At 44.8% G+C, this 26,016-nt stretch overlaps 1 protein-coding gene across 5 annotated transcripts in view; it reads left to right on the top strand.

Moving 5' to 3' along the window:
- PLCB4 (phospholipase C beta 4) overlaps window positions 1–26,016 on the top strand; it is a 516,205-nt gene that overhangs the window by 299,451 nt on the left and 190,738 nt on the right. For all 5 annotated transcript variants that reach the window (XM_075339305.1, XM_075339306.1, XM_075339302.1 and 2 more), the window contains exon 7: window positions 916–1,059. In XM_075339305.1, the coding sequence (XP_075195420.1) occupies window positions 916–1,059 (144 nt within the window). The remainder of the gene's footprint in view (window positions 1–915; window positions 1,060–26,016) is intronic.

Raw genomic sequence — 26,016 nt, 5'->3', positions numbered from 1 at the left:
GGTTAACTGAAGAGAAACAATGATACCAAGCACCAGCCTCCTTTTAAAGTGTCCAGTGGTGTCATTCTTACTTAATCATGACTGATTGATTACCAGCCCTGTCCTCATCAACACCCACACCTGTGTTAATGGAACAATCACTAAAACAATGTTAGCTGCTCCTTTTAAGGCAGGAATGCAATGATGTTAAAATGTGTTTTGGGGGTTGAAGTTCATTTTCTTAGCCAATATTGACTTTGCAAGTAATTGCTGTTAAGCTGATCACTCTTTATGACATTCTGGAGTATATGCAAATTGCCATTAGAAAAACTTAAGCAGTAGACTTTGTAAAAATTAATATTTGTAGCATTCTCAAAACTTTTGGCCATGACTCGGCACTTCTGGGGTGGTGCTCAAGTAGGGTCCAAAACTGTCTCGAGTAGATGTAGAAACTTGGTACTCAAGATTGAGTGCCAAGTTTCTGCATCTAGCACACATTCTGGAGACACAATGGTCTGAAGGAGGTCTTAGAAGCGATAACTAAATGTGCGACCTATTGGTTGTCAATTTTGAATTCGCTTTAAAGGGACTCTGTCAGCTCAGGATGACTGTTTAAACCCAGCCCAGGCGCTCGGTACATCATGGCGGGCTCATTATTTATATACATCTTCCTACCTGCTTGTTTTCCATCCATCTCCTCCCTTCTCTGGCCCTATGAAACCAGAGCTGTCAATCAAAGAAGAGGAGGGGGATGGAAATAGAGGGACAGCAAGCAGATGGAAAGTGCCCTGAACTGTTTGGCTCCACCATGATGCACCGAGTGCCTGTGCTTGGTTTTAGCCGTCATTCTGTGCTGGCAGAGGCCCTTTAAGGGATTTCATGTATTTATCAGTAGAAATCTTGCAATTTCAAATCAAGCTTTCTCTTTTGTTTCAGGATCCAAAAATACTGTCTGCACTGGAGTCTGCTGGGAAAGCCGAGAACGAGCTAGAAGGCCGGATAGTGTGTGTCTGCTCCGGCACAGACCTGGTGAACATCAACTTCACTTACATGGTTGCGGAAAGCGTCGAAGTAGCTAAGGTATTCTGCAATTAAACACTGCGTATGTTACCACTATGTTTCTGTGACTACTCTAATCTGCTCCTGTCAATTACCGCATGACTTATTCGGCTTGGCAAGGACTGATTATTGCAGAACGAAGAAACCACAAAGGTTTGTAAACACGCTCCCGTGAAACAAGTTCCTAGTGAGTGTAAAGATACTGCTACTACCGGCTGAGTACGGGGATCAGGACCCTCATCTGTACCCGTGGATGAAGAGCCAGCGTGTCTATGCATGGACAGCTCATTGGTTTCATTAGGCACTGGGTGATATTATGTATTATTATGTTATATCACTACAGAGAAAATGGAAAATATGCTGACACCTATTATTTATCAAAAGCATATCTTTCCCTGGGAATAGGAAAAACAAACAAACACACATAAAGATAAAAAAACAATGTCATCATGAATAAATGCCAAAATGCCTGTAAAAAGCAAAATAAATTTAACTTGTCTACAGAAGTAATCATTATAGGAATATAGTGTAATATAATGGACGCCACTTTCTTATATGGACTGAAAGCTGTACTTAAAGCGTAACTATCGGTTTAATTTTTATTTCATAAATCAATAGTGCACATAAAAATAACCAACCTTGTAATATATCTTATGAGACAAATCTGCTTCTTTCTCTGCCAGAACTGATCAGTCATTATCAAAATTCTTTACTGAAGAGGCTGCTCATACTGTTGTCCTCCCTGTCTGTCTGATCTACTGCTAGATAAACCAGGGGGGCTGTGGTAAAAAGAGGCTGCTCATACTGCTGTCCCTGTCTATCTGATCTACTGGTGGACAAACCAGGGGGGCTGTGGTAATAAGAGGCTGCGAACACTGCTGTCCTCCCTGTCTATCTGATCTACTGCTGGACAAATCAGGGGGGCTGTGGTAATAAGAGGCTGCGCACACTGCTGTCCTCCCTGTCTATCTGTTATACTGCTGGAGAAACCAGGGAGGCTGTGGTAAGAAGAGGCTGCTCACACTGCTGTCCTCACTGTCTATCTGATCTACTACTGGACAAACCAGGGAGGCTGTGGTAATAAGAGGCTGCGCAAACTGCTGTCCTCACTGTCTATCTGATCTACTGCTGGACAAACCAGGGAGGCTGTGGTAAGAAGAGGCTGCTCACACTGCTGTCCTCACTGTCTATCTGATCTACCACTGGACAAACCAGGGAGGCTGTGGTAAGAAGAGGCTGCTCACACTGCTGTGCTTACTTTCTATCTGATCTAACACCAGAGATATTAGGGCACACACATATACAGTGTATGTACTGCACCTGATCGCAGACTCATGTCCTATTAACATTCTAGGACAGGTTTCTGGCAGTTTTTTTTATTTTATGTACTATTGTAATTACCTCCCTAGACAATACAAGTATAATTTGCTAATTAAAGATATTTAGTAAATTTATTCACAATGGCATTTTCTGTGTATTTTTTTCTGTTTGGTGAACCCCCTTTAATCAGTTGTTAATGGGCTTTATTAGTGAAAAACAAGATGCTGCATTGAGCAGTTAGAGACAGTAAGGCACCAGAACTATTTTTTTGATGCTCAAAATTTAAAGGGCTTTTCCAGGCATATCATATTCATGATTTGCTGTTAGGATAGGACATCAGTATTAGAGTGATGTGGGTCAGACCCCTGGCACCCCCACAGATCAGCTATTTTGAGCTCTGATGGAGACCGGCTTTATACAGTAAATGGAGGCGAACAGCACTTTTACATTATACAGCTTAGCCTGGGCTCTTATATAGAGTATTTTAGAATGCTGTATATAAGGGCTCACTGGTGGTGGCCGCAGCTTATAGGGGAAAAAATCTGGTGACAGGTTCCCTTTAAACTATATGAGGATTATCATTGGTTCACAGCACTGATTTGTGACGTTTCTCAGGGAATCACTGTATGTATAGAGGTTCCTCAATACAATTAATATATTCGCTGTATTTTATTACATCAGTATTGATCCTTACAGAGAATCAGATTGCAAATAAAATTAAATTCTTATTGATGTCATTGTGGTAAATGTCCTCCATTAAAAAGAGAAATTAGACAGCAACACCAAGATCATCATGTAAACACGACCAATACGTGCTTTGATGGCTGTGTAGGTTATTTTCCCCCAAAATCATCTAGATTATTTGAAAAGAACCCGTCACTTGCAATAAATAGGTTTTTGTTGTTTTTTTTTTGGTTTACCAGGTTTAAAGGCCGATTTACACGCTGAAACATCGCTAGCCGATGCTAGCGATGTCGAGCATGATAGCACCCGCCCCCATCGCACAGCCGATATGTGGTAATCGCTGAACATTATCACTACGGCAACGTCACACGCACATACCTGCTCTGCGAGGTTGCTGTGACCGGTGATCCGCCTCCTTTCTAAGGGGGCGGTTCGTTCAGCGTCACGGCGACGTCACTAAGCGGCCGCCCAATCAAAGCGGAGGGGCAGAGATGAGTGGGACGAACATCCCGCCCACCTCCTTCCTTCCTCATTGCTGCCGGGACGCAGGTAAGGAGAGGTTCCTCGTTCCTGCAGTGTCACACTTAGCGATGTGTGCTGCCGCAGGAACGAGGAACAACATCGTTACTGCAGCAGCAACGATAATTGGGAAGAGGGGGGCATGTCACCGGTTAGCAATTTTGAAAGTTTTTGCAACGATTCAAAATCGCTCATAGGTGTCACACACTACAACATCGCTAAAGCGGCCGGATGTGCGTCACAAATTCCGTGACCCCAACGAGATCGCTTTAGCTGCGCTTTTCCTGCGCCTCTCCGATCCACTTTGCACCATCAGGATTGTCAATTTGACTTTTTATTTTTTCTTGGAAGGCTTATCAAAAAATTATAGCCAGGCAATACTTTTTATGGACACATTGTAAAATCTAAATGAATTATTATGATTATAAGCGATAAATGTCTACAGCCCATAGTCCTGATATACAGACATCAGCTGCAGTCACTGTACACTGGAAAAAGATGATAATTACACTCTCAGTTTCTTCAGCTTGAAAAAAATAAAATCACCTTTTAATATTTTTACAGAGAGGGCAAAAAAGTGCCTTATTTTTATGGACTGTTGTGGAATTTCCGTTTGGTAGCCTGCACTCTGTATGTAAGGCTAGTCTTGTTAACCAAGTGTGACGTATCAACCGGCTGTATTACAAAAGGCCGGTATGTTTTGCAGAAGCATGGGTGCTCTGCAATGTGAAGTTGGCTGGGACCTGTGGTTCCACAGGATTGCATTACATGCAGAGCCATGGAAGGGTGTGTGAGGCTGATTACACACTCCTTACCACCTGTGGGTGTGGCTCCAAGGGTTAAAGCAATCCTGTCTCTGAACCTAGGTGGAGTGTGTCTAGGGCAGTCTAGATAGAGACTAGCTCCAGATGTCCAGTGTGTGGACTGGAAACCAGTGAGAGCAGGGGGCTCTGAGTGTGTCTAGGGCAGTCTAGATAGAGACTAGCTCCAGACGTCCAGTGTGTGGACTGGAAACAAGTGAGAGCAGAGCCGGGAGCTCTGGGTGTATCAGCCTGTGTGGAGGCTGAACACAAGGCTCATATTGAGTCTGAGGTGAGTGCAGCCAAGCCAGGCCAGGGCTGTAGGGCCGAATCTCTCCAGGAGGAGAGACAGACAGGGGTCTGCAGAGGGCCCTGGGTGCTGGAAGGAACCTTGGCTAAAGTTGTACGCTGGCAGGAGCCAGAGAGTGGGGAAGTTGCTAAAACTTCCATTATGGACTTGAGGGCAGTTTATGCTGAGTGTTTTTAAATAAACTGCCGGAATTTCTATGAGAGACTGTGTACGTGTGTTGCTGAAGCTACCTCACACCGCTGCAAGCGAGTGGAACCCCCACGTTGCAGGGCGCAACGTTACACAAGGGGCAAGAAAACACCCAAAAGAAGAGCAAAATTGGATAGATTCAGCATTCTGTTCTTCATAAAATTATATCTTTATTGATCCATTAAAATTCAATAGGCACGCCTATAAGTAAGGACTGAGGTCTGAAACACGACAAGCGGGGCCTAAGGCTCGAAGTATGGATTTTATTATTGAGTTTTAAAGAATCAATTAAGATATAATGTTATGAAGAGCGGAATGCTGGATCTATTCTTCCAGTTTTACTTTTAATCGTGGATGCAAGCCAGAGTGATCCGGGCATCTGTGGATCCATTTGGATTGAGTGGTGAGCTGGTTCTCCCCTTTTTTCTTGCCCAAGAGAAGAGTTGAGGACCATGCTCACTTGGCTAACTAGACTAAATTGTCATATAGGTAGAGTCATATTTCAGGAACAGAAAGGTGGAAGAACAAAATATAGAAAAACCGCCACACACAGATTCCAGAATCATGAGAACAGAGGCTACTAGATCACATAAATAACATTACCTATTTATGGCACGTGACCAGTCGTCGTTTATTGAGCCGGTATATTGGCTGTTGAGTGATTGCGGTGTCTGGGTGGCTTACTATGGTTTTGTGGCTTTCCACCTTACAATCTGGTTATTATAGTGATTTAACAAAAAATGGTCATATAGTAACGGGACTGTTCCCCGACCTTTTAGCTCCAACAACTGTTTCAATTTTACCAAAGAAGGGAATAACATAGAGACCCTTCAAAAACAGAACAATACATAAGGATAAAAATAGTAATTTTATTGAGAATACATAAAACATATTTAAAATCAGAGAGGGAATTACAGAAAAAATGAGGGACCAGGAATATGGCACACAATTATGTGAAAATTAAGGAATAAATATACCACAAAAGGTATATATTAAATGCTATATCACATGAATTATATCAAAAGGACTACAATAGTCCACACACAATCAAAAAATCTGTATATTACTAGGAAAAAGCATACACTAACAAAAGGTCAATATGAGCTGAAACAGTAGTGATTGCAATTCAACTGGTCATATTACACATAGCCACAAGGTCGTATTAAAGTTCAATGCACAGGGAAGTTCTCAATCAATGCAAATTAATACAATGTGCCGTATCAGTATAATCACAAAGCAATTGTTAAATAAATACAGCATGAAGATAAAGAAATGGTGCAATTTACCTAGATGAATGTGCCAAGATACCGGGTCCCTCCACTCCGACGCACGTTTTGCAGTGTCAAGCTTCTTTGGGGGGCATGTCAGGGTGGAGGAGTCACGGGGTTTAAATACAAGATGTGATCCATTGTGTGGCCGGTAAATGACGTTGTACTGCTGGGAGGTGTGGCGCTTAGTCAGCTGTCTGATCCCACCTCGGATAAAAGAGACTTCCTCTCCATGCAGTGGTGGAAGGGTCTCTACGTTTTTCCGTTCTTTGGAATTTAAACTTATTATCGTGATTGCAGCGAGTTGGTATCAGCTGCAGCATCTTCAAATTAAAATAGGAGGGGGAGGGGAGGCAGATGGTGTAAAAATGTTTTTTCCTAAGGGTTATTCAAATCTCCTACCCTGATATGTAGAAGGTGTAATAATAATAATTTTAGCAAATACCTCCAATTAGAAATAATAAACAAGAGAACAAGAGTAAAGTGCAAAAACAGACAACTTTTATTGAATACACAACAAGACAATTGCTTCATTAAAATGGTGCACTACCAGTATATCCTGGGGATGCCAGCATAGAATAGACCAGTGATTATAGCCAACGAAGTCAAAAAGACCAATTAGTCAGAATCTATGTATATGGCAACAACTAGCCTAAACAGATCACAGTGATTGGGACCATACCCAGAACCAAAGGAACTGCTGTGTGGAAAGTAAGAAAATGGTCAGATCAAACCGTGGTTGCCCACCGTATAAGGGTGGGGAATCATGGTGATACCGCTGGCTATGCTGTTGATGAATATATGTGCACAGCAGGGAATCAGCATGCAATAACTATATAGCACAAGTGTGCAATTTAGGAAATGTTCCCTTACCTAAAGTGCTAAAGTGCAGATCAAACCAACGCAGGACAGCCAGCCGTGGACACAAGCAGTTCCTATGGGGTGTGAGAAGGCATCCTCAGGTCATCCAAAGGTCTCCATCCGACGCGCGTTTCGCGGGGATAGCTTTGTCAAGGTGGAAAACCAAAGTAATGACCCCATGACCTGCATGCCTGTTTTATATACCCCTCCTAATGTAAAATCCAACAGCTGAGTGGCCGGAAATGGCATGGAGACAGGAAGTGACATCGCTTGGTAACAAGCTTATGTCGCCATCGTACCTCAAAGTGGTTAAAAGTACATATAATCTGCGGGTCCATAGTGCCTCCAAACTAATCTTGATTAAACCGCTGGAAATTGGAACTGAATTAAACATCAGAGATCTGGCCCTGGCATATATCGTTACTACGGACGCACTTCCTGATACAACCAACAGGAAGTCGTCAGCACAAGGGGCAGGGAAAGTCCAGTGGCCGCTATGTACGCTGGCGTGTCGTAACTATAGACGCTATTCCGGATCGTTACCGGAAGTCGTCATAGGAGGGGGCGGGAAGATCCCACGTGTCTGCTATGGACGCTGGTAGCTAAGGAAGCTATGGACGCACTCCGGTGAGACAGGAAGTCATCATAGGTCCTGAAGTCAACTCCACCCTATCGCCAGGTGAGTGACGCATGAATCGCCCAATAGCAATCCAAGTGCGGACATACGGGGATCACCACAAAGGAGGGCGGGGACAAGGAAAGGCCATATGACCGCAATGCAACGTCCAACCTAGGGCCACGCCTCTCCATCCCTGACTAATACAGATACAGATAGAGCGTACATCCCTGTTATAATAACTCATGCCACATTGGGTAACTAGACGGGCAGAAAAAGTAATGGTACTACTACCGAATGATGTGGTAATCAGGAAAGCCGATTATAAATAGCACCCGAAATAACTAAAGAAAGAAAAGAAAGAGAAAAGAACAGCCCACATCTCCCCAGACTTCGGCGCAATATGTGAACACTCATAGCGGTCCAAAGACAAAAGTATCATCAGTTCTCATACCTGGTGGGAAGGCCCCACGTGGCTAGTGGGGACGTGTCACCCCCCAACCACGCACCACCATTCCCAATCAGGACGACAAAACCCAACGCAGACCATGAGCCACCACATTGTGTCCTAAGTCCTGTCACCACAAGACCACCTGTTCCGAGGGACACGTATCCCCGGAGACAGGGTGTACATGTGTACAAGATAGGTACCGAGGAACATCATGGGGGAATAAAGAAGAATCAAAATTGAAAAGCATTTTTCCCCCATATCACAGAGTTGTTATAAACCAAATATAAAGTGCCAAGGTGATCAAAATTGCATGGCAAAAAGGAACACATGGAAAACATGGTACAATTAGAGTTACTCAGAACACCAATTTAGGACATGCTAATTGAGCTTCAATAAATCTTAGATATGCAAAGAGCCGCCGGAGTATACGAATCGAGCTGTTCTCTCCGTAAGATGATGATAATCCTTCAATTTGTCCCACTATTGGGTATCTGGCAGAAATCCAGGCCATGCTTCAGCCTTACGGCACACAATCACTCGTACCGCATAAAGGAGGAATATATCTAAAAGGTAATGTATCGAAAATTAATAGCAGGTCAGAGGTCATTACAATATTGAGCAAAATATTGCTCCCGGTAGCATTAAAATAAAAATAAGAACAAACAAATAAAAACAACACTCATAAACACACAAACAATGAAATTAAAAAAAAATTTAAAAAAAGAAGGATTGCAAAAAAAGGGGAGAACAGGAAATAGCTGGAACGCCAACTAGATGTCAAATTATAAAAAAGAAACAAAGCTGATGTTCTCATTGAGCCCCTTGGGGACCAGAGTGTCCAAAGTGGAGATCCATCGGGCCTCCACTTGAGCGAGACGCTTTTTCAGATCGCCACCACGGGATCCGCCACGTATATGGTCAATACCCCGTACCTTCAGTCCAGACGGGTTACTCCCATGAAATTTAAAAAAGTGTCTAGGGAGTGTTTTCAGCGTGGTAGGGTCAATAGTGTCCTTGGCAGCACTAATGTCCCGTACATGCTCCCTCGTGCGTACCCTCAATTCACGTGAAGTGAGGCCAACGTACACGAGGGAGCAAGGACACGTGGCGTAATAAACAACGTGTGTAGTAGCACACGTAATATAACACCTGATGTTAAATATCTTAGTGCCATCTGAGGACGTGAATGTGGAGGTGCGGATGGTGTTCTGGCAGGCCAGGCACCGACCACATGGAAAACACCCTAGCAAGGGACCGCGGGTACTGAAAGGATTACAAATAGGTGGCACGTAATGACTCCTTACCAGAATGTCCCGAAGATTTTTAGACCGGCGAGCTGTCATGAGAGGGCCAGGAGGGAGGACGTCAGCCAGAACAGGATCCGATCGAAGAACAGGCCTGTGCTTACCCAGGATATCTCGCATAGTCTGCCAGTGATCGTTATGAGTACCTATAAAACGAATAGGTGGATCAGTTTTTTGTACTTTAGGAGTATATTGAAGCAACTGCTGACGAGGAGTCCGCTTAGCACGTAAATACCCCTTTCGGACACAGCGGTTGCTATATCCACGATCCCTGAATCGGCTCCTGAGGTCGGCCGATTGTGACTCAAATGTCTCATCGGTAGAACAAATCCGCCTAGTTCTCAGGAACTGGCCAGTCGGGATAGCGCGTATTGTCGAAGATGTATGGGCAGATGACGCATGCAGCAGGGCATTGACTGAAGTGGATTTGCGATGGATACTAGTCTGAATCATTGACAAAGGGTCCACTTCGATGTTAATATCCAAAAAGTCAATGCACCTGCTGCTGTGTTTGTATGTTAATTTAATATTAAGGTTATTGTTATTCAATTGCCCCATGAATTCGTCAAGCTGCTCCACTGTGCCCTGCCAAAAAAACAAAACATCATCAATATATCTGAGCCAGCACTGCACATGGGAGCTAAGCCCAGTGCCACCCTCGCCAAAGACCTCCCTCTCCCACATGCCGAGGAAGAGGTTGGCATACGCAGGGGCACAGGCCGCCCCCATGGCAGTGCCGCGTTGCTGCAGATAAAATTGGTCCTTAAAAATGAAAAAATTATGTGTAAGGGCAAAGTGGAGCAGCTCAAGGATGAATGTATTAAGTTCGCTATCCCGACCAGCCATCCCCAGAAACAGGCGGGTGGCCTCCAAACCATCATGGTGGGAAATACAAGTGTACAGGCTCTCCACATCAGCTGTAACAATTAGCATGTTCTGATCCCTAAAGATGCCATCGATCCGCCGGAGCACGTCAGTCGTGTCACGGACATAGGAAGGCAGGGTTTCAACTAGGGGCTTAAGATGGTAATCAATGAATTTGCAGATGGGATCGCACAAGCCTCCTATGCCGGACACGATGGGGCGCCCCGGAGGGCAGAGGGCATCTTTATGGATTTTAGGTAACAAATAGAAAGTGGGTATCGTAGGATATTTGGTGGAGAGCCCGCACACCATTTTATTGGTAATTAAGCCAACCTCAGAAGCCGACTCAAGGATCCTGGAAAGGTCACGAGAAAAGGACTGCACAGGGTTGTAAGATAGCTTAGAGTAGGTACTCCTGTCACGCAGCTGCCTCAATGCCTCCTTCTCATAACTTGCTACCGCCCAGATCACAATATTACCCCCCTTGTCCGCTGGTTTTATCACGATATCGGATATGTTGTTTAATTCCTCTAACGCCAATCGCTGTCTATGAGTAAGGTTATCATGCCGTCTCCGTGATGAAATTTGTTTGAGATCACTAGACACTAGGCGAGTAAAGATTTCAATAGCAGGACAGAGGGACAGGGGGGGAAAGCTTGTAGATCTGGGCAGGAGTGACCTGGGAAACACACCTACTGTGGCACTGGACTGTTCTTCAAGCAGGTCCTCCAATACCTGCAAGGCCTCCCTCTCCGCGGGACTATCCAGTCCCGTGTCATCCCGTCTGTGGTGGAGTCTCTTAAGTATCAGCTTCCGTGCAAAAAGGTGGGTATCTTTCAAAGCTGTAAAGAAATCAAATTTATTGACAGGGGAGAAGGTTAGACCCCTTGATAATACCTCCAACTGATCGTTGGAGAGTATGTGTGTGGAGAGGTTAATCACCTGGAGTCTATTCCTCCCCCCCTGTCGGGTGGCCTGTTGCTTGTTGCGGGTGGTTTTTACTCGGGCACCGACACTCGATTCGACCTCACTGCCGCCGCCCGATGCCTCCGATGATTCACCAAGAGAAGTGAGGGACGAAAGGGATGCAGACTGGCCACGAGTGATGGTTCGTCCCCGAGGGCCTGTTCTGGATCTAGTTTGCCATCGATATGCAGTGGAACTGGCATAATCACTCAAATCCCTGTTGAATTTTTTCAGTTTCTGACCACAGACCTCTTTCTCCAATTTGGACAGCTCTTTTTCAATTTCGGCCTCCATCCCAGTGACAACATCAGCTGTGCAGTTGCTTTTAATGGTTTTCTCAAGCTCCTCTAACTCAGCCTCCATGGTGGAGAGGGTCGTTGTATTATGCTCCTTCAACAGAGACAGGAATCCCAAGGAGCATGTCTGGGCCAGACACTCCCACCTCTCACGGAAGGAGGGATCCTCCACCGGAAAGGATGGGAATATCTGGACCCGCAGGCCCCGAGGGATCATGTCTCTGTCAAGGTATTTAGAAAGTAATGCGCGGTTCCAGCAGATTCTCAATCTCCTTTTAAGCAACTCCTTATATTTAAAAATCAAAATATCACTGTTAGGCGTATTGACATCGCTAGTGGTATCCTTGTTGTGGTCTTTCAGAACATTATCGAAATGTGCTGACCAAGCCCGATCACGGGCGCGGAAATCCATGCTCGGATGCAAGTAATCTGTGAGAAGCACAGAGACACACATTAACATAACATAACTCACATCAGGAGCCATTAGAAAATAAGCACCGAGCCTCCCTTAATTAGGTAGGGAAGGTGCCGGCACTACTCATTATGGGAATAATAAACAAGAGAACAAGAGTAAAGTGCAAAAACAGACAACTTTTATTGAATACACAACAAGACAATTGCTTCATTAAAATGGTGCACTACCAGTATATCCTGGGGATGCCAGCATAGAATAGACCAGTGATTATAGCCAACGAAGTTAAAAAGACCAATTAGTCAGAATCTATGTATATGGCAACAACTAGCCTAAACAGATCACAGTGATTGGGACCATACCCAGAACCAAAGGAACTGCTGTGTGGAAAGTAAGAAAATGGTCAGATCAAACCGTGGTTGCCCACCGTATAAGGGTGGGGAATCATGGTGATACCGCTGGCTATGCTGTTGATGAATATATGTGCACAGCAGGGAATCAGCATGCAATAACTATATAGCACAAGTGTGCAATTTAGGAAATGTTCCCTTACCTAAAGTGCTAAAGTGCAGATCAAACCAACGCAGGACAGCCAGCCGTGGACACAAGCAGTTCCTATGGGGTGTGAGAAGGCATCCTCAGGTCATCCAAAGGTCTCCATCCGACGCGCGTTTCGCGGGGATAGCTTTGTCAAGGTGGAAAACCAAAGTCCATAGTGCCTCCAAACTAATCTTGATTAAACCGCTGGAAATTGGAACTGAATTGGCCTTTCCTTGTCCCCGCCCTCCTTTGTGGTGATCCCCGTATGTCCGCACTTGGATTGCTATTGGGCGATTCATGCGTCACTCACCTGGCGATAGGGTGGAGTTGACTTCAGGACCTATGATGACTTCCTGTCTCACCGGAGTGCGTCCATAGCTTCCTTAGCTACCAGCGTCCATAGCAGACACGTGGGATCTTCCCGCCCCCTCCTATGACGACTTCCGGTAACGATCCGGAATAGCGTCTATAGTTACGACACGCCAGCGTACATAGCGGCCACTGGACTTTCCCTGCCCCTTGTGCTGACGACTTCCTGTTGGTTGTATCAGGAAGTGCGTCCGTAGTAACGATATATGCCAGGGCCAGATCTCTGATGTTTAATTCAGTTCCAATTTCCAGCGGTTTAATCAAGATTAGTTTGGAGGCACTATGGACCCGCAGATTATATGTACTTTTAACCACTTTGAGGTACGATGGCGACATAAGCTTGTTACCAAGCGATGTCACTTCCTGTCTCCATGCCATTTCCGGCCACTCAGCTGTTGGATTTTACATTAGGAGGGGTATATAAAACAGGCATGCAGGTCATGGGGTCATTACTTTGGTTTTCCACCTTGACAAAGCTATCCCCGCGAAACGCGCGTCGGATGGAGACCTTTGGATGACCTGAGGATGCCTTCTCACACCCCATAGGAACTGCTTGTGTCCACGGCTGGCTGTCCTGCGTTGGTTTGATCTGCACTTTAGCACTTTAGGTAAGGGAACATTTCCTAAATTGCACACTTGTGCTATATAGTTATTGCATGCTGATTCCCTGCTGTGCACATATATTCATCAACAGCATAGCCAGCGGTATCACCATGATTCCCCACCCTTATACGGTGGGCAACCACGGTTTGATCTGACCATTTTCTTACTTTCCACACAGCAGTTCCTTTGGTTCTGGGTATGGTCCCAATCACTGTGATCTGTTTAGGCTAGTTGTTGCCATATACATAGATTCTGACTAATTGGTCTTTTTGACTTCGTTGGCTATAATCACTGGTCTATTCTATGCTGGCATCCCCAGGATATACTGGTAGTGCACCATTTTAATGAAGCAATTGTCTTGTTGTGTATTCAATAAAAGTTGTCTGTTTTTGCACTTTACTCTTGTTCTCTTGTTTATTATTCCCATAATGAGTAGTGCCGGCACCTTCCCTACCTAATTAAGGGAGGCTCGGTGCTTATTTTCTAATGGCTCCTGATGTGAGTTATGTTATGTTAATGTGTGTCTCTGTGCTTCTCACAGATTACTTGCATCCGAGCATGGATTTCCGCGCCCGTGATCGGGCTTGGTCAGCACATTTCGATAATGTTCTGAAAGACCACAACAAGGATACCACTAGCGATGTCAATACGCCTAACAGTGATATTTTGATTTTTAAATATAAGGAGTTGCTTAAAAGGAGATTGAGAATCTGCTGGAACCGCGCATTACTTTCTAAATACCTTGACAGAGACATGATCCCTCGGGGCCTGCGGGTCCAGATATTCCCATCCTTTCCGGTGGAGGATCCCTCCTTCCGTGAGAGGTGGGAGTGTCTGGCCCAGACATGCTCCTTGGGATTCCTGTCTCTGTTGAAGGAGCATAATACAACGACCCTCTCCACCATGGAGGCTGAGTTAGAGGAGCTTGAGAAAACCATTAAAAGCAACTGCACAGCTGATGTTGTCACTGGGATGGAGGCCGAAATTGAAAAAGAGCTGTCCAAATTGGAGAAAGAGGTCTGTGGTCAGAAACTGAAAAAATTCAACAGGGATTTGAGTGATTATGCCAGTTCCACTGCATATCGATGGCAAACTAGATCCAGAACAGGCCCTCGGGGACGAACCATCACTCGTGGCCAGTCTGCATCCCTTTCGTCCCTCACTTCTCTTGGTGAATCATCGGAGGCATCGGGCGGCGGCAGTGAGGTCGAATCGAGTGTCGGTGCCCGAGTAAAAACCACCCGCAACAAGCAACAGGCCACCCGACAGGGGGGGAGGAATAGACTCCAGGTGATTAACCTCTCCACACACATACTCTCCAACGATCAGTTGGAGGTATTATCAAGGGGTCTAACCTTCTCCCCTGTCAATAAATTTGATTTCTTTACAGCTTTGAAAGATACCCACCTTTTTGCACGGAAGCTGATACTTAAGAGACTCCACCACAGACGGGATGACACGGGACTGGATAGTCCCGCGGAGAGGGAGGCCTTGCAGGTATTGGAGGACCTGCTTGAAGAACAGTCCAGTGCCACAGTAGGTGTGTTTCCCAGGTCACTCCTGCCCAGATCTACAAGCTTTCCCCCCCTGTCCCTCTGTCCTGCTATTGAAATCTTTACTCGCCTAGTGTCTAGTGATCTCAAACAAATTTCATCACGGAGACGGCATGATAACCTTACTCATAGACAGCGATTGGCGTTAGAGGAATTAAACAACATATCCGATATCGTGATAAAACCAGCGGACAAGGGGGGTAATATTGTGATCTGGGCGGTAGCAAGTTATGAGAAGGAGGCATTGAGGCAGCTGCGTGACAGGAGTACCTACTCTAAGCTATCTTACAACCCTGTGCAGTCCTTTTCTCGTGACCTTTCCAGGATCCTTGAGTCGGCTTCTGAGGTTGGCTTAATTACCAATAAAATGGTGTGCGGGCTCTCCACCAAATATCCTACGATACCCACTTTCTATTTGTTACCTAAAATCCATAAAGATGCCCTCTGCCCTCCGGGGCGCCCCATCGTGTCCGGCATAGGAGGCTTGTGCGATCCCATCTGCAAATTCATTGATTACCATCTTAAGCCCCTAGTTGAAACCCTGCCTTCCTATGTCCGTGACACGACTGACGTGCTCCGGCGGATCGATGGCATCTGTATGGATCAGTACATGCTAATTGTTACAGCTGATGGGGAGAGCCTGTACACATGTATTTCCCACCATGATGGTTTGGAGGCCACCCGCCTGTTTCTGGGGATGGCCGGTCGGGATAGCGAACTTAATACATTCATCCTTGAGCTGCTCCACTTTGCCCTTACACATAATTTTTTCATTTTTAAGGACCAATTTTATCTGCAGCAACGCGGCACTGCCATGGGGGCGGCCTGTGCCCCTGCGTATGCCAACCTCTTCCTCGGCATGTGGGAGAGGGAGGTCTTTGGCGAGGGTGGCACTGGGCTTAGCTCCCATGTGCAGTGCTGGCTCAGATATATTGATGATGTTTTGTTTTTTTGGCAGGGCACAGTGGAGCAGCTTGACGAATTCATGGGGCAATTGAATAACAATAACCTTAATATTAAATTAACATACAAACACAGCAGCAGGTGCATTGACTTTTTGGATATTAACATCGAAGTGGACCCTTTGTCAATGATTCAGACTAGTGTCCATCGCAAATCCACTTCAGTCAATGCCCTGCTGCATGCGTCATCTGCCCATACATCTTCGACAATACGCGCTATCCCGACTGGCCAGTTCCTGAGAACTAGGCGGATTTGTTCTACCGATGAGACATTTGAGTCACAATCGGCCGACCTCAGGAGCCGATTCAGGGATCGTGGATATAGCAACCGCTGTGTCCGAAAGGGGTATTTACGTGCTAAGCGGACTCCTCGTCAGCAGTTGCTTCAATATACTCCTAAAGTACAAAAAACTGATCCACCTATTCGTTTTATAGGTACTCATAACGATCACTGGCAGACTATGCGAGATATCCTGGGTAAGCACTGGCCTGTTCTTCGATCGGATCCTGTTCTGGCTGACGTCCTCCCTCCTGGCCCTCTCATGACAGCTCGCCGGTCTAAAAATCTTCGGGACATTCTGGTAAGGAGTCATTACGTGCCACCTATTTGTAATCCTTTCAGTACCCGCGGTCCCTTGCTAGGGTGTTTTCCATGTGGTCGGTGCCTGGCCTGCCAGAACACCATCCACACCTCCACATTCACGTCCTCAGATGGCACTAAGACATTTAACATCAGGTGTTATATTACGTGTGCTACTACACACGTTGTTTATTACGCCACGTGTCCTTGCTCCCTCGTGTACGTTGGCCTCACTTCACGTGAATTGAGGGTACGCACGAGGGAGCATGTACGGGACATTAGTGCTGCCAAGGACACTATTGACCCTACCACGCTGAAAACACTCCCTAGACACTCTTTTAAATTTCATGGGAGTAACCCGTCTGGACTGAAGGTACGGGGTATTGACCATATACGTGGCGGATCCCGTGGTGGCGATCTGAAAAAGCGTCTCGCTCAAGTGGAGGCCCGATGGATCTCCACTTTGGACACTCTGGTCCCCAAGGGGCTCAATGAGAACATCAGCTTTGTTTCTTTTTTATAATTTGACATCTAGTTGGCGTTCCAGCTATTTCCTGTTCTCCCCTTTTTTTGCAATCCTTCTTTTTTTAAATTTTTTTTTAATTTCATTGTTTGTGTGTTTATGAGTGTTGTTTTTATTTGTTTGTTCTTATTTTTATTTTAATGCTACCGGGAGCAATATTTTGCTCAATATTGTAATGACCTCTGACCTGCTATTAATTTTCGATACATTACCTTTTAGATATATTCCTCCTTTATGCGGTACGAGTGATTGTGTGCCGTAAGGCTGAAGCATGGCCTGGATTTCTGCCAGATACCCAATAGTGGGACAAATTGAAGGATTATCATCATCTTACGGAGAGAACAGCTCGATTCGTATACTCCGGCGGCTCTTTGCATATCTAAGATTTATTGAAGCTCAATTAGCATGTCCTAAATTGGTGTTCTGAGTAACTCTAATTGTACCATGTTTTCCATGTGTTCCTTTTTGCCATGCAATTTTGATCACCTTGGCACTTTATATTTGGTTTATAACAACTCTGTGATATGGGGGAAAAATGCTTTTCAATTTTGATTCTTCTTTATTCCCCCATGATGTTCCTCGGTACCTATCTTGTACACATGTACACCCTGTCTCCGGGGATACGTGTCCCTCGGAACAGGTGGTCTTGTGGTGACAGGACTTAGGACACAATGTGGTGGCTCATGGTCTGCGTTGGGTTTTGTCGTCCTGATTGGGAATGGTGGTGCGTGGTTGGGGGGTGACACGTCCCCACTAGCCACGTGGGGCCTTCCCACCAGGTATGAGAACTGATGATACTTTTGTCTTTGGACCGCTATGAGTGTTCACATATTGCGCCGAAGTCTGGGGAGATGTGGGCTGTTCTTTTCTCTTTCTTTTCTTTCTTTAGTTATTTCGGGTGCTATTTATAATCGGCTTTCCTGATTACCACATCATTCGGTAGTAGTACCATTACTTTTTCTGCCCGTCTAGTTACCCAATGTGGCATGAGTTATTATAACAGGGATGTACGCTCTATCTGTATCTGTATTAGTCAGGGATGGAGAGGCGTGGCCCTAGGTTGGACGTTGCATTGCGGTCATATGGCCTTTCCTTGTCCCCGCCCTCCTTTGTGGTGATCCCCGTATGTCCGCACTTGGATTGCTATTGGGCGATTCATGCGTCACTCACCTGGCGATAGGGTGGAGTTGACTTCAGGACCTATGATGACTTCCTGTCTCACCGGAGTGCGTCCATAGCTTCCTTAGCTACCAGCGTCCATAGCAGACACGTGGGATCTTCCCGCCCCCTCCTATGACGACTTCCGGTAACGATCCGGAATAGCGTCTATAGTTACGACACGCCAGCGTACATAGCGGCCACTGGACTTTCCCTGCCCCTTGTGCTGACGACTTCCTGTTGGTTGTATCAGGAAGTGCGTCCGTAGTAACGATATATGCCAGGGCCAGATCTCTGATGTTTAATTCAGTTCCAATTTCCAGCGGTTTAATCAAGATTAGTTTGGAGGCACTATGGACCCGCAGATTATATGTACTTTTAACCACTTTGAGGTACGATGGCGACATAAGCTTGTTACCAAGCGATGTCACTTCCTGTCTCCATGCCATTTCCGGCCACTCAGCTGTTGGATTTTACATTAGGAGGGGTATATAAAACAGGCATGCAGGTCATGGGGTCATTACTTTGGTTTTCCACCTTGACAAAGCTATCCCCGCGAAACGCGCGTCGGATGGAGACCTTTGGATGACCTGAGGATGCCTTCTCACACCCCATAGGAACTGCTTGTGTCCACGGCTGGCTGTCCTGCGTTGGTTTGATCTGCACTTTAGCACTTTAGGTAAGGGAACATTTCCTAAATTGCACACTTGTGCTATATAGTTATTGCATGCTGATTCCCTGCTGTGCACATATATTCATCAACAGCATAGCCAGCGGTATCACCATGATTCCCCACCCTTATACGGTGGGCAACCACGGTTTGATCTGACCATTTTCTTACTTTCCACACAGCAGTTCCTTTGGTTCTGGGTATGGTCCCAATCACTGTGATCTGTTTAGGCTAGTTGTTGCCATATACATAGATTCTGACTAATTGGTCTTTTTGACTTCGTTGGCTATAATCACTGGTCTATTCTATGCTGGCATCCCCAGGATATACTGGTAGTGCACCATTTTAATGAAGCAATTGTCTTGTTGTGTATTCAATAAAAGTTGTCTGTTTTTGCACTTTACTCTTGTTCTCTTGTTTATTATTCCCATAATGAGTAGTGCCGGCACCTTCCCTACCTAATTAAGGGAGGCTCGGTGCTTATTTTCTAATGGCTCCTGATGTGAGTTATGTTATGTTACTCCAATTAGAAATGTAGTATAGTTCTCCTTATATAGCCATGTCTCTTACCTCATGTGCAGGGCATTACAGCTTAGGTATCACTGATTACGACCACAAGCAACTAACTGTCACTATGAGTGTACGTAACCATTGATATTTAAGCTGCAATACCTTGCACATGAGGTAATAGACATTGCTATATTAGGAGAACTATATTATATTTCTAATTGAAGGTTTTTGCTAATATTATAATTATTACACCTACTACATATTGGGATAGGATCTTGGAGATAGGAATACCCCCATACCCCCATGGTGGTACGGTGGCTCAAATCCCACCAAGGACACCATCTGCAAGGAGTTTGTATGTTCTCCCCGTGTTTGTGTGGGTTTCCTCCGGGTACTCCGGCTTCCTCCCACACTCCAAAGACATACTCATCATAGGGAACCTAGATTGTGAGCCCCAATGGGGACAGAGTTGCCATTGTATGTAAAGCGCAGTGGAATTAACAGCGCTATATAAATGAATAAATATTATTTAAAGAGGAAATCAAATCAAAACAACCTCCTAATATGTCATAGATACCTGTGAGAAGATCACATCATGTCTATCTCACATTCTGACTCATTTTCAGAATGTGAGGTCCCAATAGAGCACTTTTAAGAGCCCCTTGACACTGCTCAGAGATTTTTGGTAATGTGAATCTCAAACAACGTGCTAAACTGAGCTATATCGATTTCAATGGTTTTGGTTTTGCTTGAAATAAAAGACTGCGGAGACGTCTTGCACTAATCAGACTTTCTTGACATGTACTTTTAAGGGCCAAGCAATAATGTTATACAAATAGCTCAGGACCTAGCAATGGCAGCAAATTTATATATATATATATATATATATATATATATATATATATATATATATATATATATATATATATATATATATATATATATATATATATATATATATATATATAAATATATATGGTACACTCAGTATGAATGAGTATACCCCCTTTGAAGAGTAGGATTTTAAGATCTGTTATTCTCAAACGTTTCCTTGGAGACCTGTGAACTTCTCCTAAATATGTCTTCAACATGCAAAAGGACCTTTAAAATCTTGGGATGATTCTATGGCCACGTTCACATGTTCAGTATTCAGTGAGTTTTTACCTCAGTATTTGTAGCCAAAACCAGGATTGGGTGATAAATACATACGTGGTACTCGTGTTTCTATTATTCTTTTCCTCTGATTGTTCCACTCCTGGTTTTGGCTACAAATACTGAGGTAAAAAAACTCACCAAATACTCAATGTAAGAACTTTTTGAACCCATTACATGAAAGTAAGGTTAATAATATAATCATTGCAAAATCTTCAGTTTTAGTCAAATTAGTTGATGTAAAATTTAATCTATTCCACATCAAAGCATACAATAAAACTACTAAATCTACTATTGTGTAGACCACCATGATTTTTAAGGACAGCACCAAGCCTGGAATGAAAAAGTTGGCGACATATTGCAACATCTTTCTCCATTCTTCAAGAACGACCTTTTTTAGAGCCTGGATGATGGATGGAGAGTGATGACTAGAGATGAGTGAACTGGTCCCGGTTCGGCTCGAGGCCGGTTCGCCGAACGGGGGTCCCGTTCGAGTTCGGTTCGTCGAACGTTCGACGAACCGAACTCGAACGTATAGGCTAGAATGGGAGGCAATCACAAACACATAAAAATGCAATATAAATGTACACAAACAGTTAATAAACATTGCCATAACACTTACCGGTCCTCGCGATCCCTTCTGCACTCTGTCTCCTGCCGCTATTCCATCCGATGATCGCTGAATCCTCCCGGTGACCTGCACTGCCAGCAGAGATGCAGGACCTATCGTGACGTCAAAATAGCCATGTGACCAGTCACGTGGCTATTATCTCATTGGCTACAGACTGGTCACATGACTATGACACGTCATGTAGGACCTGCGAGTGCATCTCTCCGGTACACGGTGCACATATGTGTATCACCGTGTACCGGCGACATGCTCTAGCACACGGTCGACTCCCCGTTCCGTTAGGGACCGGCTGACACAGCCGGTCATTAACGGAGATCACCGTTGCCATAGCAACGCAGTTAGCGGTGACGTCACCGCTAACCGCGGCTCCGAGAGCTATGGTAACGCGTCTGTCAGCGTTACCGCTAGCAGCCAGCAGTGATCACTCACGGAGTGAAGGCTGCACGCTGCTTCCCGATTGTAGTGATGATTGTAGTGAGGATGGAGGTTCCCCAGCCCCAAGTGATGAGCTGGTGAATCTCATCCTTCCTCACTACAATCGTCACTACTACTACACTAGTGATGATTGTAGTGAGGATGGAGGTTCCCCAGCCCCAAGTGATGAGCTGGTGAATCTCATCCTCACTACAATCGTCACTACTACTACACTAGAAAGAAAGAAGACAGAAGAGCAGGATCGTGGAGGGCTGACAGGGGGTAATAAAGATGGAGTCTCTAATGTGTCTGTGTATTTATTTCTATTAAAGTATTTTTTCTCTGTGTGGTGTCTTTTTTTTTAAACCCTTTATTGGAGATTCTTAATGGCCGGGTCAAACGTGCCTGACATTAAGAATCTCTGGCTTAATACTGGCTGGTAAAACAAAGCCAGTATTAACTCATGATTACCCAACAAGCCACCCGGCTCCAGGGCTGTTGGAAGAGTTGGATACAGCGCCAGATGATGGCGCTTCTATGAGAGCGCCATTTTCTGGGACGGCTGCGGACTGAAATCCGCAGCAGAGGCGCCCACAAACCTCGGGCTAACCTGTGCTGCGGATTCCAATCCCCAGCTGCCTAGTTGTACCCGGCTGGACACAAAAATGGGGCGAAGCCCACGTCATTTGTTTTTTAATTATTTCATGAAATAAGTGAAATAATTAAAAAAAACGGGCTTCCCTATATTTTTGGTTCCCAGCCGGGTACAAATAGGCAACTGGGGGTTGGAGGCAGCCCGTGGCTGCCAGCTGTACCTGGCTAGTATACAAAAATATGGCGAAGCCCACGTCATTTTTTTGGTGGGCAAAAAACTTCTGCATACAGTCCTGGATGGAGTATGCTGAGCCTTGTAGTTCTGCAGCTGCTGTCTGCTCTTCTCCATACAGACAGACAGCAGCTGCAGAACTACAAGGCTCAGCATACTCCATCCAGGACTGTATGCAGAAGTTTTTTGCCCCCTGAAAAAATTATGTGGGCTTCGCCATATTTTTGTATGCTAGCCAGGTACAGCAGGCAGGTACGGCTGCCCCCAACCCCCAGTTGCCTATTTGTACCCGGCTGGGAACCAAAAATAAAGGGAAGCCCTTTTTTTATTATTTCATGAATTTCATGAAATAATTAGAAAACAAATGACGTAGGCTTTGCCCCATTTTTGTGTCCAGCCAGGTACAACTAGGCAGCTGGGGATTGGAATCCGCACCACAGGTTGGCCTGAGCTTTCTGGGCCCCACTGCTGCGAATTGCAGTCTGCAGCCACCTCAGAAAATGGCATTTTCATAGAAGCGCCATCTTCTGGCGCTGTATCCAACTCTTCCAGCACCTGCCTGCTATACCTGGCTAGCATACAAAAATATGGCGAAGCTCACGTCCTTTTTTTGTAGTTTTTTGGCAAAAAAAAATAAAAAATGCTTCCCTGGATTTTCCATTGCCAGTGAAGGTAACACCAAGCAGTGGGGGTTAGCAGCCAGTAGCTGCTTGGATTACCCTTAGCTAGCAATACAAAAAAATGCAGCGGGAGCCCATATATATTTTTTTTAATTATTTATTTAAATAACTAAAAATAAAATGGGCTTCCCTGTATTTTGATTGCTGGACATCACAGTGCTGTAAAAATAAATCTTTAAAAAAATGACGTAGCGCTCCGCGGTATTTTTGATTCTCAGCGCAGATAAAGCAGACAGCTATGGGTTGCCACCCCCATCTGCCTGCCGTTACCTTGGTTGGCAATCAAAATACAGGGAAGCCCATTAATTTTTTCTATTTAAAAAATAGTTAAAAAAAAAAAATGACGTTGGGTCCCCCCATTTTTGATAGCCAGCTAGGGTAAAGCAGACGGCTGTAGCCTGAAAACCACAGCTGGCAGCTTTACCGTGGTTGGGGATCCAATGTGGAGGTCCCCTCAGGCTCTTTTTTATAATTATTTTATAAATATTAATAATTACACAATAAAAGTAGGGTCCCCCCCAAATTGGATCACCAGCCAAGGTAAAGCGGACAGCTGTGGTCTGGTATTCTCAGGGTGGGAAGGTCCATAGTTATTGGGCCTTCACAGCCTAAAAATAGCAGGCCGCAGGCACCCCAGACGTGGCGCATCCACTAGATGCGCCAATCCTGGCGCTTCACCCCAGCTCATCCCGTGCCCTGGTGCAGTGGCAAACGGGGTAATAAATCGGGTTGATAATAGCTGTAAAGTCACCTGAGATCAAGCCCAGCAGTTTGTGATGTCATGGCGTCTATTAGATACCCAACATCATAAACTGTCAGTACTAACAAAAACAAAAAATCGACAAAAGAAATTTATTTGAAAAAACAGTCCCCAAAACATTTCCTCTTTCACCAATTTATTGTAAGAAAAATAATAAAGGGGTCCCACGACGACTCTGGACCGTCTAGAATATGGGGGGGAGACACTCAGGGAACGTATCCCCCATTTTCTAGGAGTGCGGACCCTTCATGTGAGGAGTGTGGGTGCAATGAATCTGCACTCACTCTCCCCGGGTCCACAGCAGCAGAGTCCATGTCGTAATGGTTGCTACCAAAGCTGCAATGCCCTGCTCATGAGGTAAGGGCATGCCTAATCAGGAGAACTACTGTAGAGGAAACTCTGCTCACTGGTATATAGGTGCTCAGAGGTAATAATAGATAAAATTAGTGAGTAACCTCGGCACTCTAAATCTCCCAGACTAAGTCAGTAAGTCACAATGGATAGTAATGCAAAATCACTCTTTATTGGTCCATATTAAGAAAAAAAAATTTTTCATAAGCATATATGTTTTTGTCCAAAACAAGTTACAAATGACGTTTCGGCCTGAGCCTTCGTCAGATTGGACTTATCTGCATGTAATCATGAAAAATGACAATAATCAGTATCACATAAGAGTGAGAGAACAATAACATAAACTCGAACAATGTAGAGGTACAATTGGGATGCAGCAAAAAAATTGCAACACAGCAAGAAATGAAACACATGATACAAATGTCATAATACAGTACAAGGACAATATAGTAATGACAAATATGGGGTCAGAGTAGACTTAGACAGCTCTGGTACGAAAGAGATGTCAATCATAAAGTAACATGTGCAGTAGGTGTAGAGCTACAGTATGCATGGCAGAGCTAATGGGTAGACCGACCATAGAAAAAGAACGGAGAAAAAGTGGAGAAAAAGTGGAGAAAAAGTGGAGCATAAGAGGAGAAAAAGTGGAGAAAAAGTGGAGAAAAAGTGGAGCATAAGAGGAGAAAAAGTGGAGAAAAAGTGGAGCATAAGAGGAGAAAAAGTGGAGAAAAAGTGGAGCATAAGAGGAGAAAAAGTGGAGAAAAAGTGGAGCATAAGAGGAGAAAAAGTGGAGAAAAAGTGGAGAAAAAGTGGAGAAAAAGTGGAGAAAAAGTGGAGCATAAGAGGAGAAAAAGTGGAGAAAAAGTGGAGCATAAGAGGAGAAAAAGTGGAGAAAAAGTGGAGCATAAGAGGAGAAAAAGTGGAGAAAAAGTGGAGAAAAAGTGGAGCATAAGAGGAGAAAAAGTGGAGAAAAAAGTGGAGAAAAAGTGGAGAAAAAAGTGGAGAAAAAGTGGAGAAAAAGTGGAGAAAAAGTGGAGATTAAGAGGAGAAAAAGTGGAGAAAAAGTGGAGAAAAAGTGGAGCATAAGAGGAGAAAAAGTGGAGAAAAAGTGGAGAAAAAGTGGAGCATAAGAGGAGAAAAAGTGGAGAAAAAAGTGGAGAAAAAGTGGAGAAAAAGTGGAGCATAAGAGGAGAAAAAGTGGAGAAAAAGTGGAGAAAAAGTGGAGCATAAGAGGAGAAAAAGTGGAGAAAAAAGTGGAGAAAAAGTGGAGAAAAAGTGGAGCATAAGAGGAGAAAAAGTGGAGAAAAAAGTGGAGAAAAAAGTGGAGAAAAAAATGGAGAGAAAGTGGAGCACCCTTTGGTACCTTTCATGTGGCACTAAGGGGTGCTTAGCTTTGTATTTAGCCAAAAAAATGAAAAAAAAATGACGTAGGGTTCCCCCTAGTTTTGTAGCCAGCTAGGGTAAAGCAGACGGCTGCAGCCTGCAGACCACAGCTGGCAACCTCACCTTGGCTGGTAATCCAAAACTGAGGGCACCCCACGCTGTTATTTTAAATTAAATAAATAATTAAAAAAAAAAACACGTAGGGGTCCCCCAAAATTGGATCACCAGCCAAGGTAAAGCAGACAGCTGGGGCCTGATATTCTCAGACTAGGGAGGTCTATGGTTATTGGAATCTCCCCAGCCTAAAAATAGCAGGCCGCAGCCGCCCCAGAAGTGGCGCATCCATTAGATGCGCCAATCCTGGTGCTTCGCCCCAGCTCATCCCGCGCCCTGGTGCGGTGGCAAACGGGGTAATATATGGGGTTAATACCAGATGTGTAATGTCACCTGGCA

Source organism: Anomaloglossus baeobatrachus, chromosome 3 (assembly GCF_048569485.1).
Source record: "Anomaloglossus baeobatrachus isolate aAnoBae1 chromosome 3, aAnoBae1.hap1, whole genome shotgun sequence".
NCBI classification, from domain to species: Eukaryota; Metazoa; Chordata; class Amphibia; order Anura; family Aromobatidae; genus Anomaloglossus; species Anomaloglossus baeobatrachus.
This window is presented reverse-complemented; position numbering and strand designations above follow the sequence as displayed.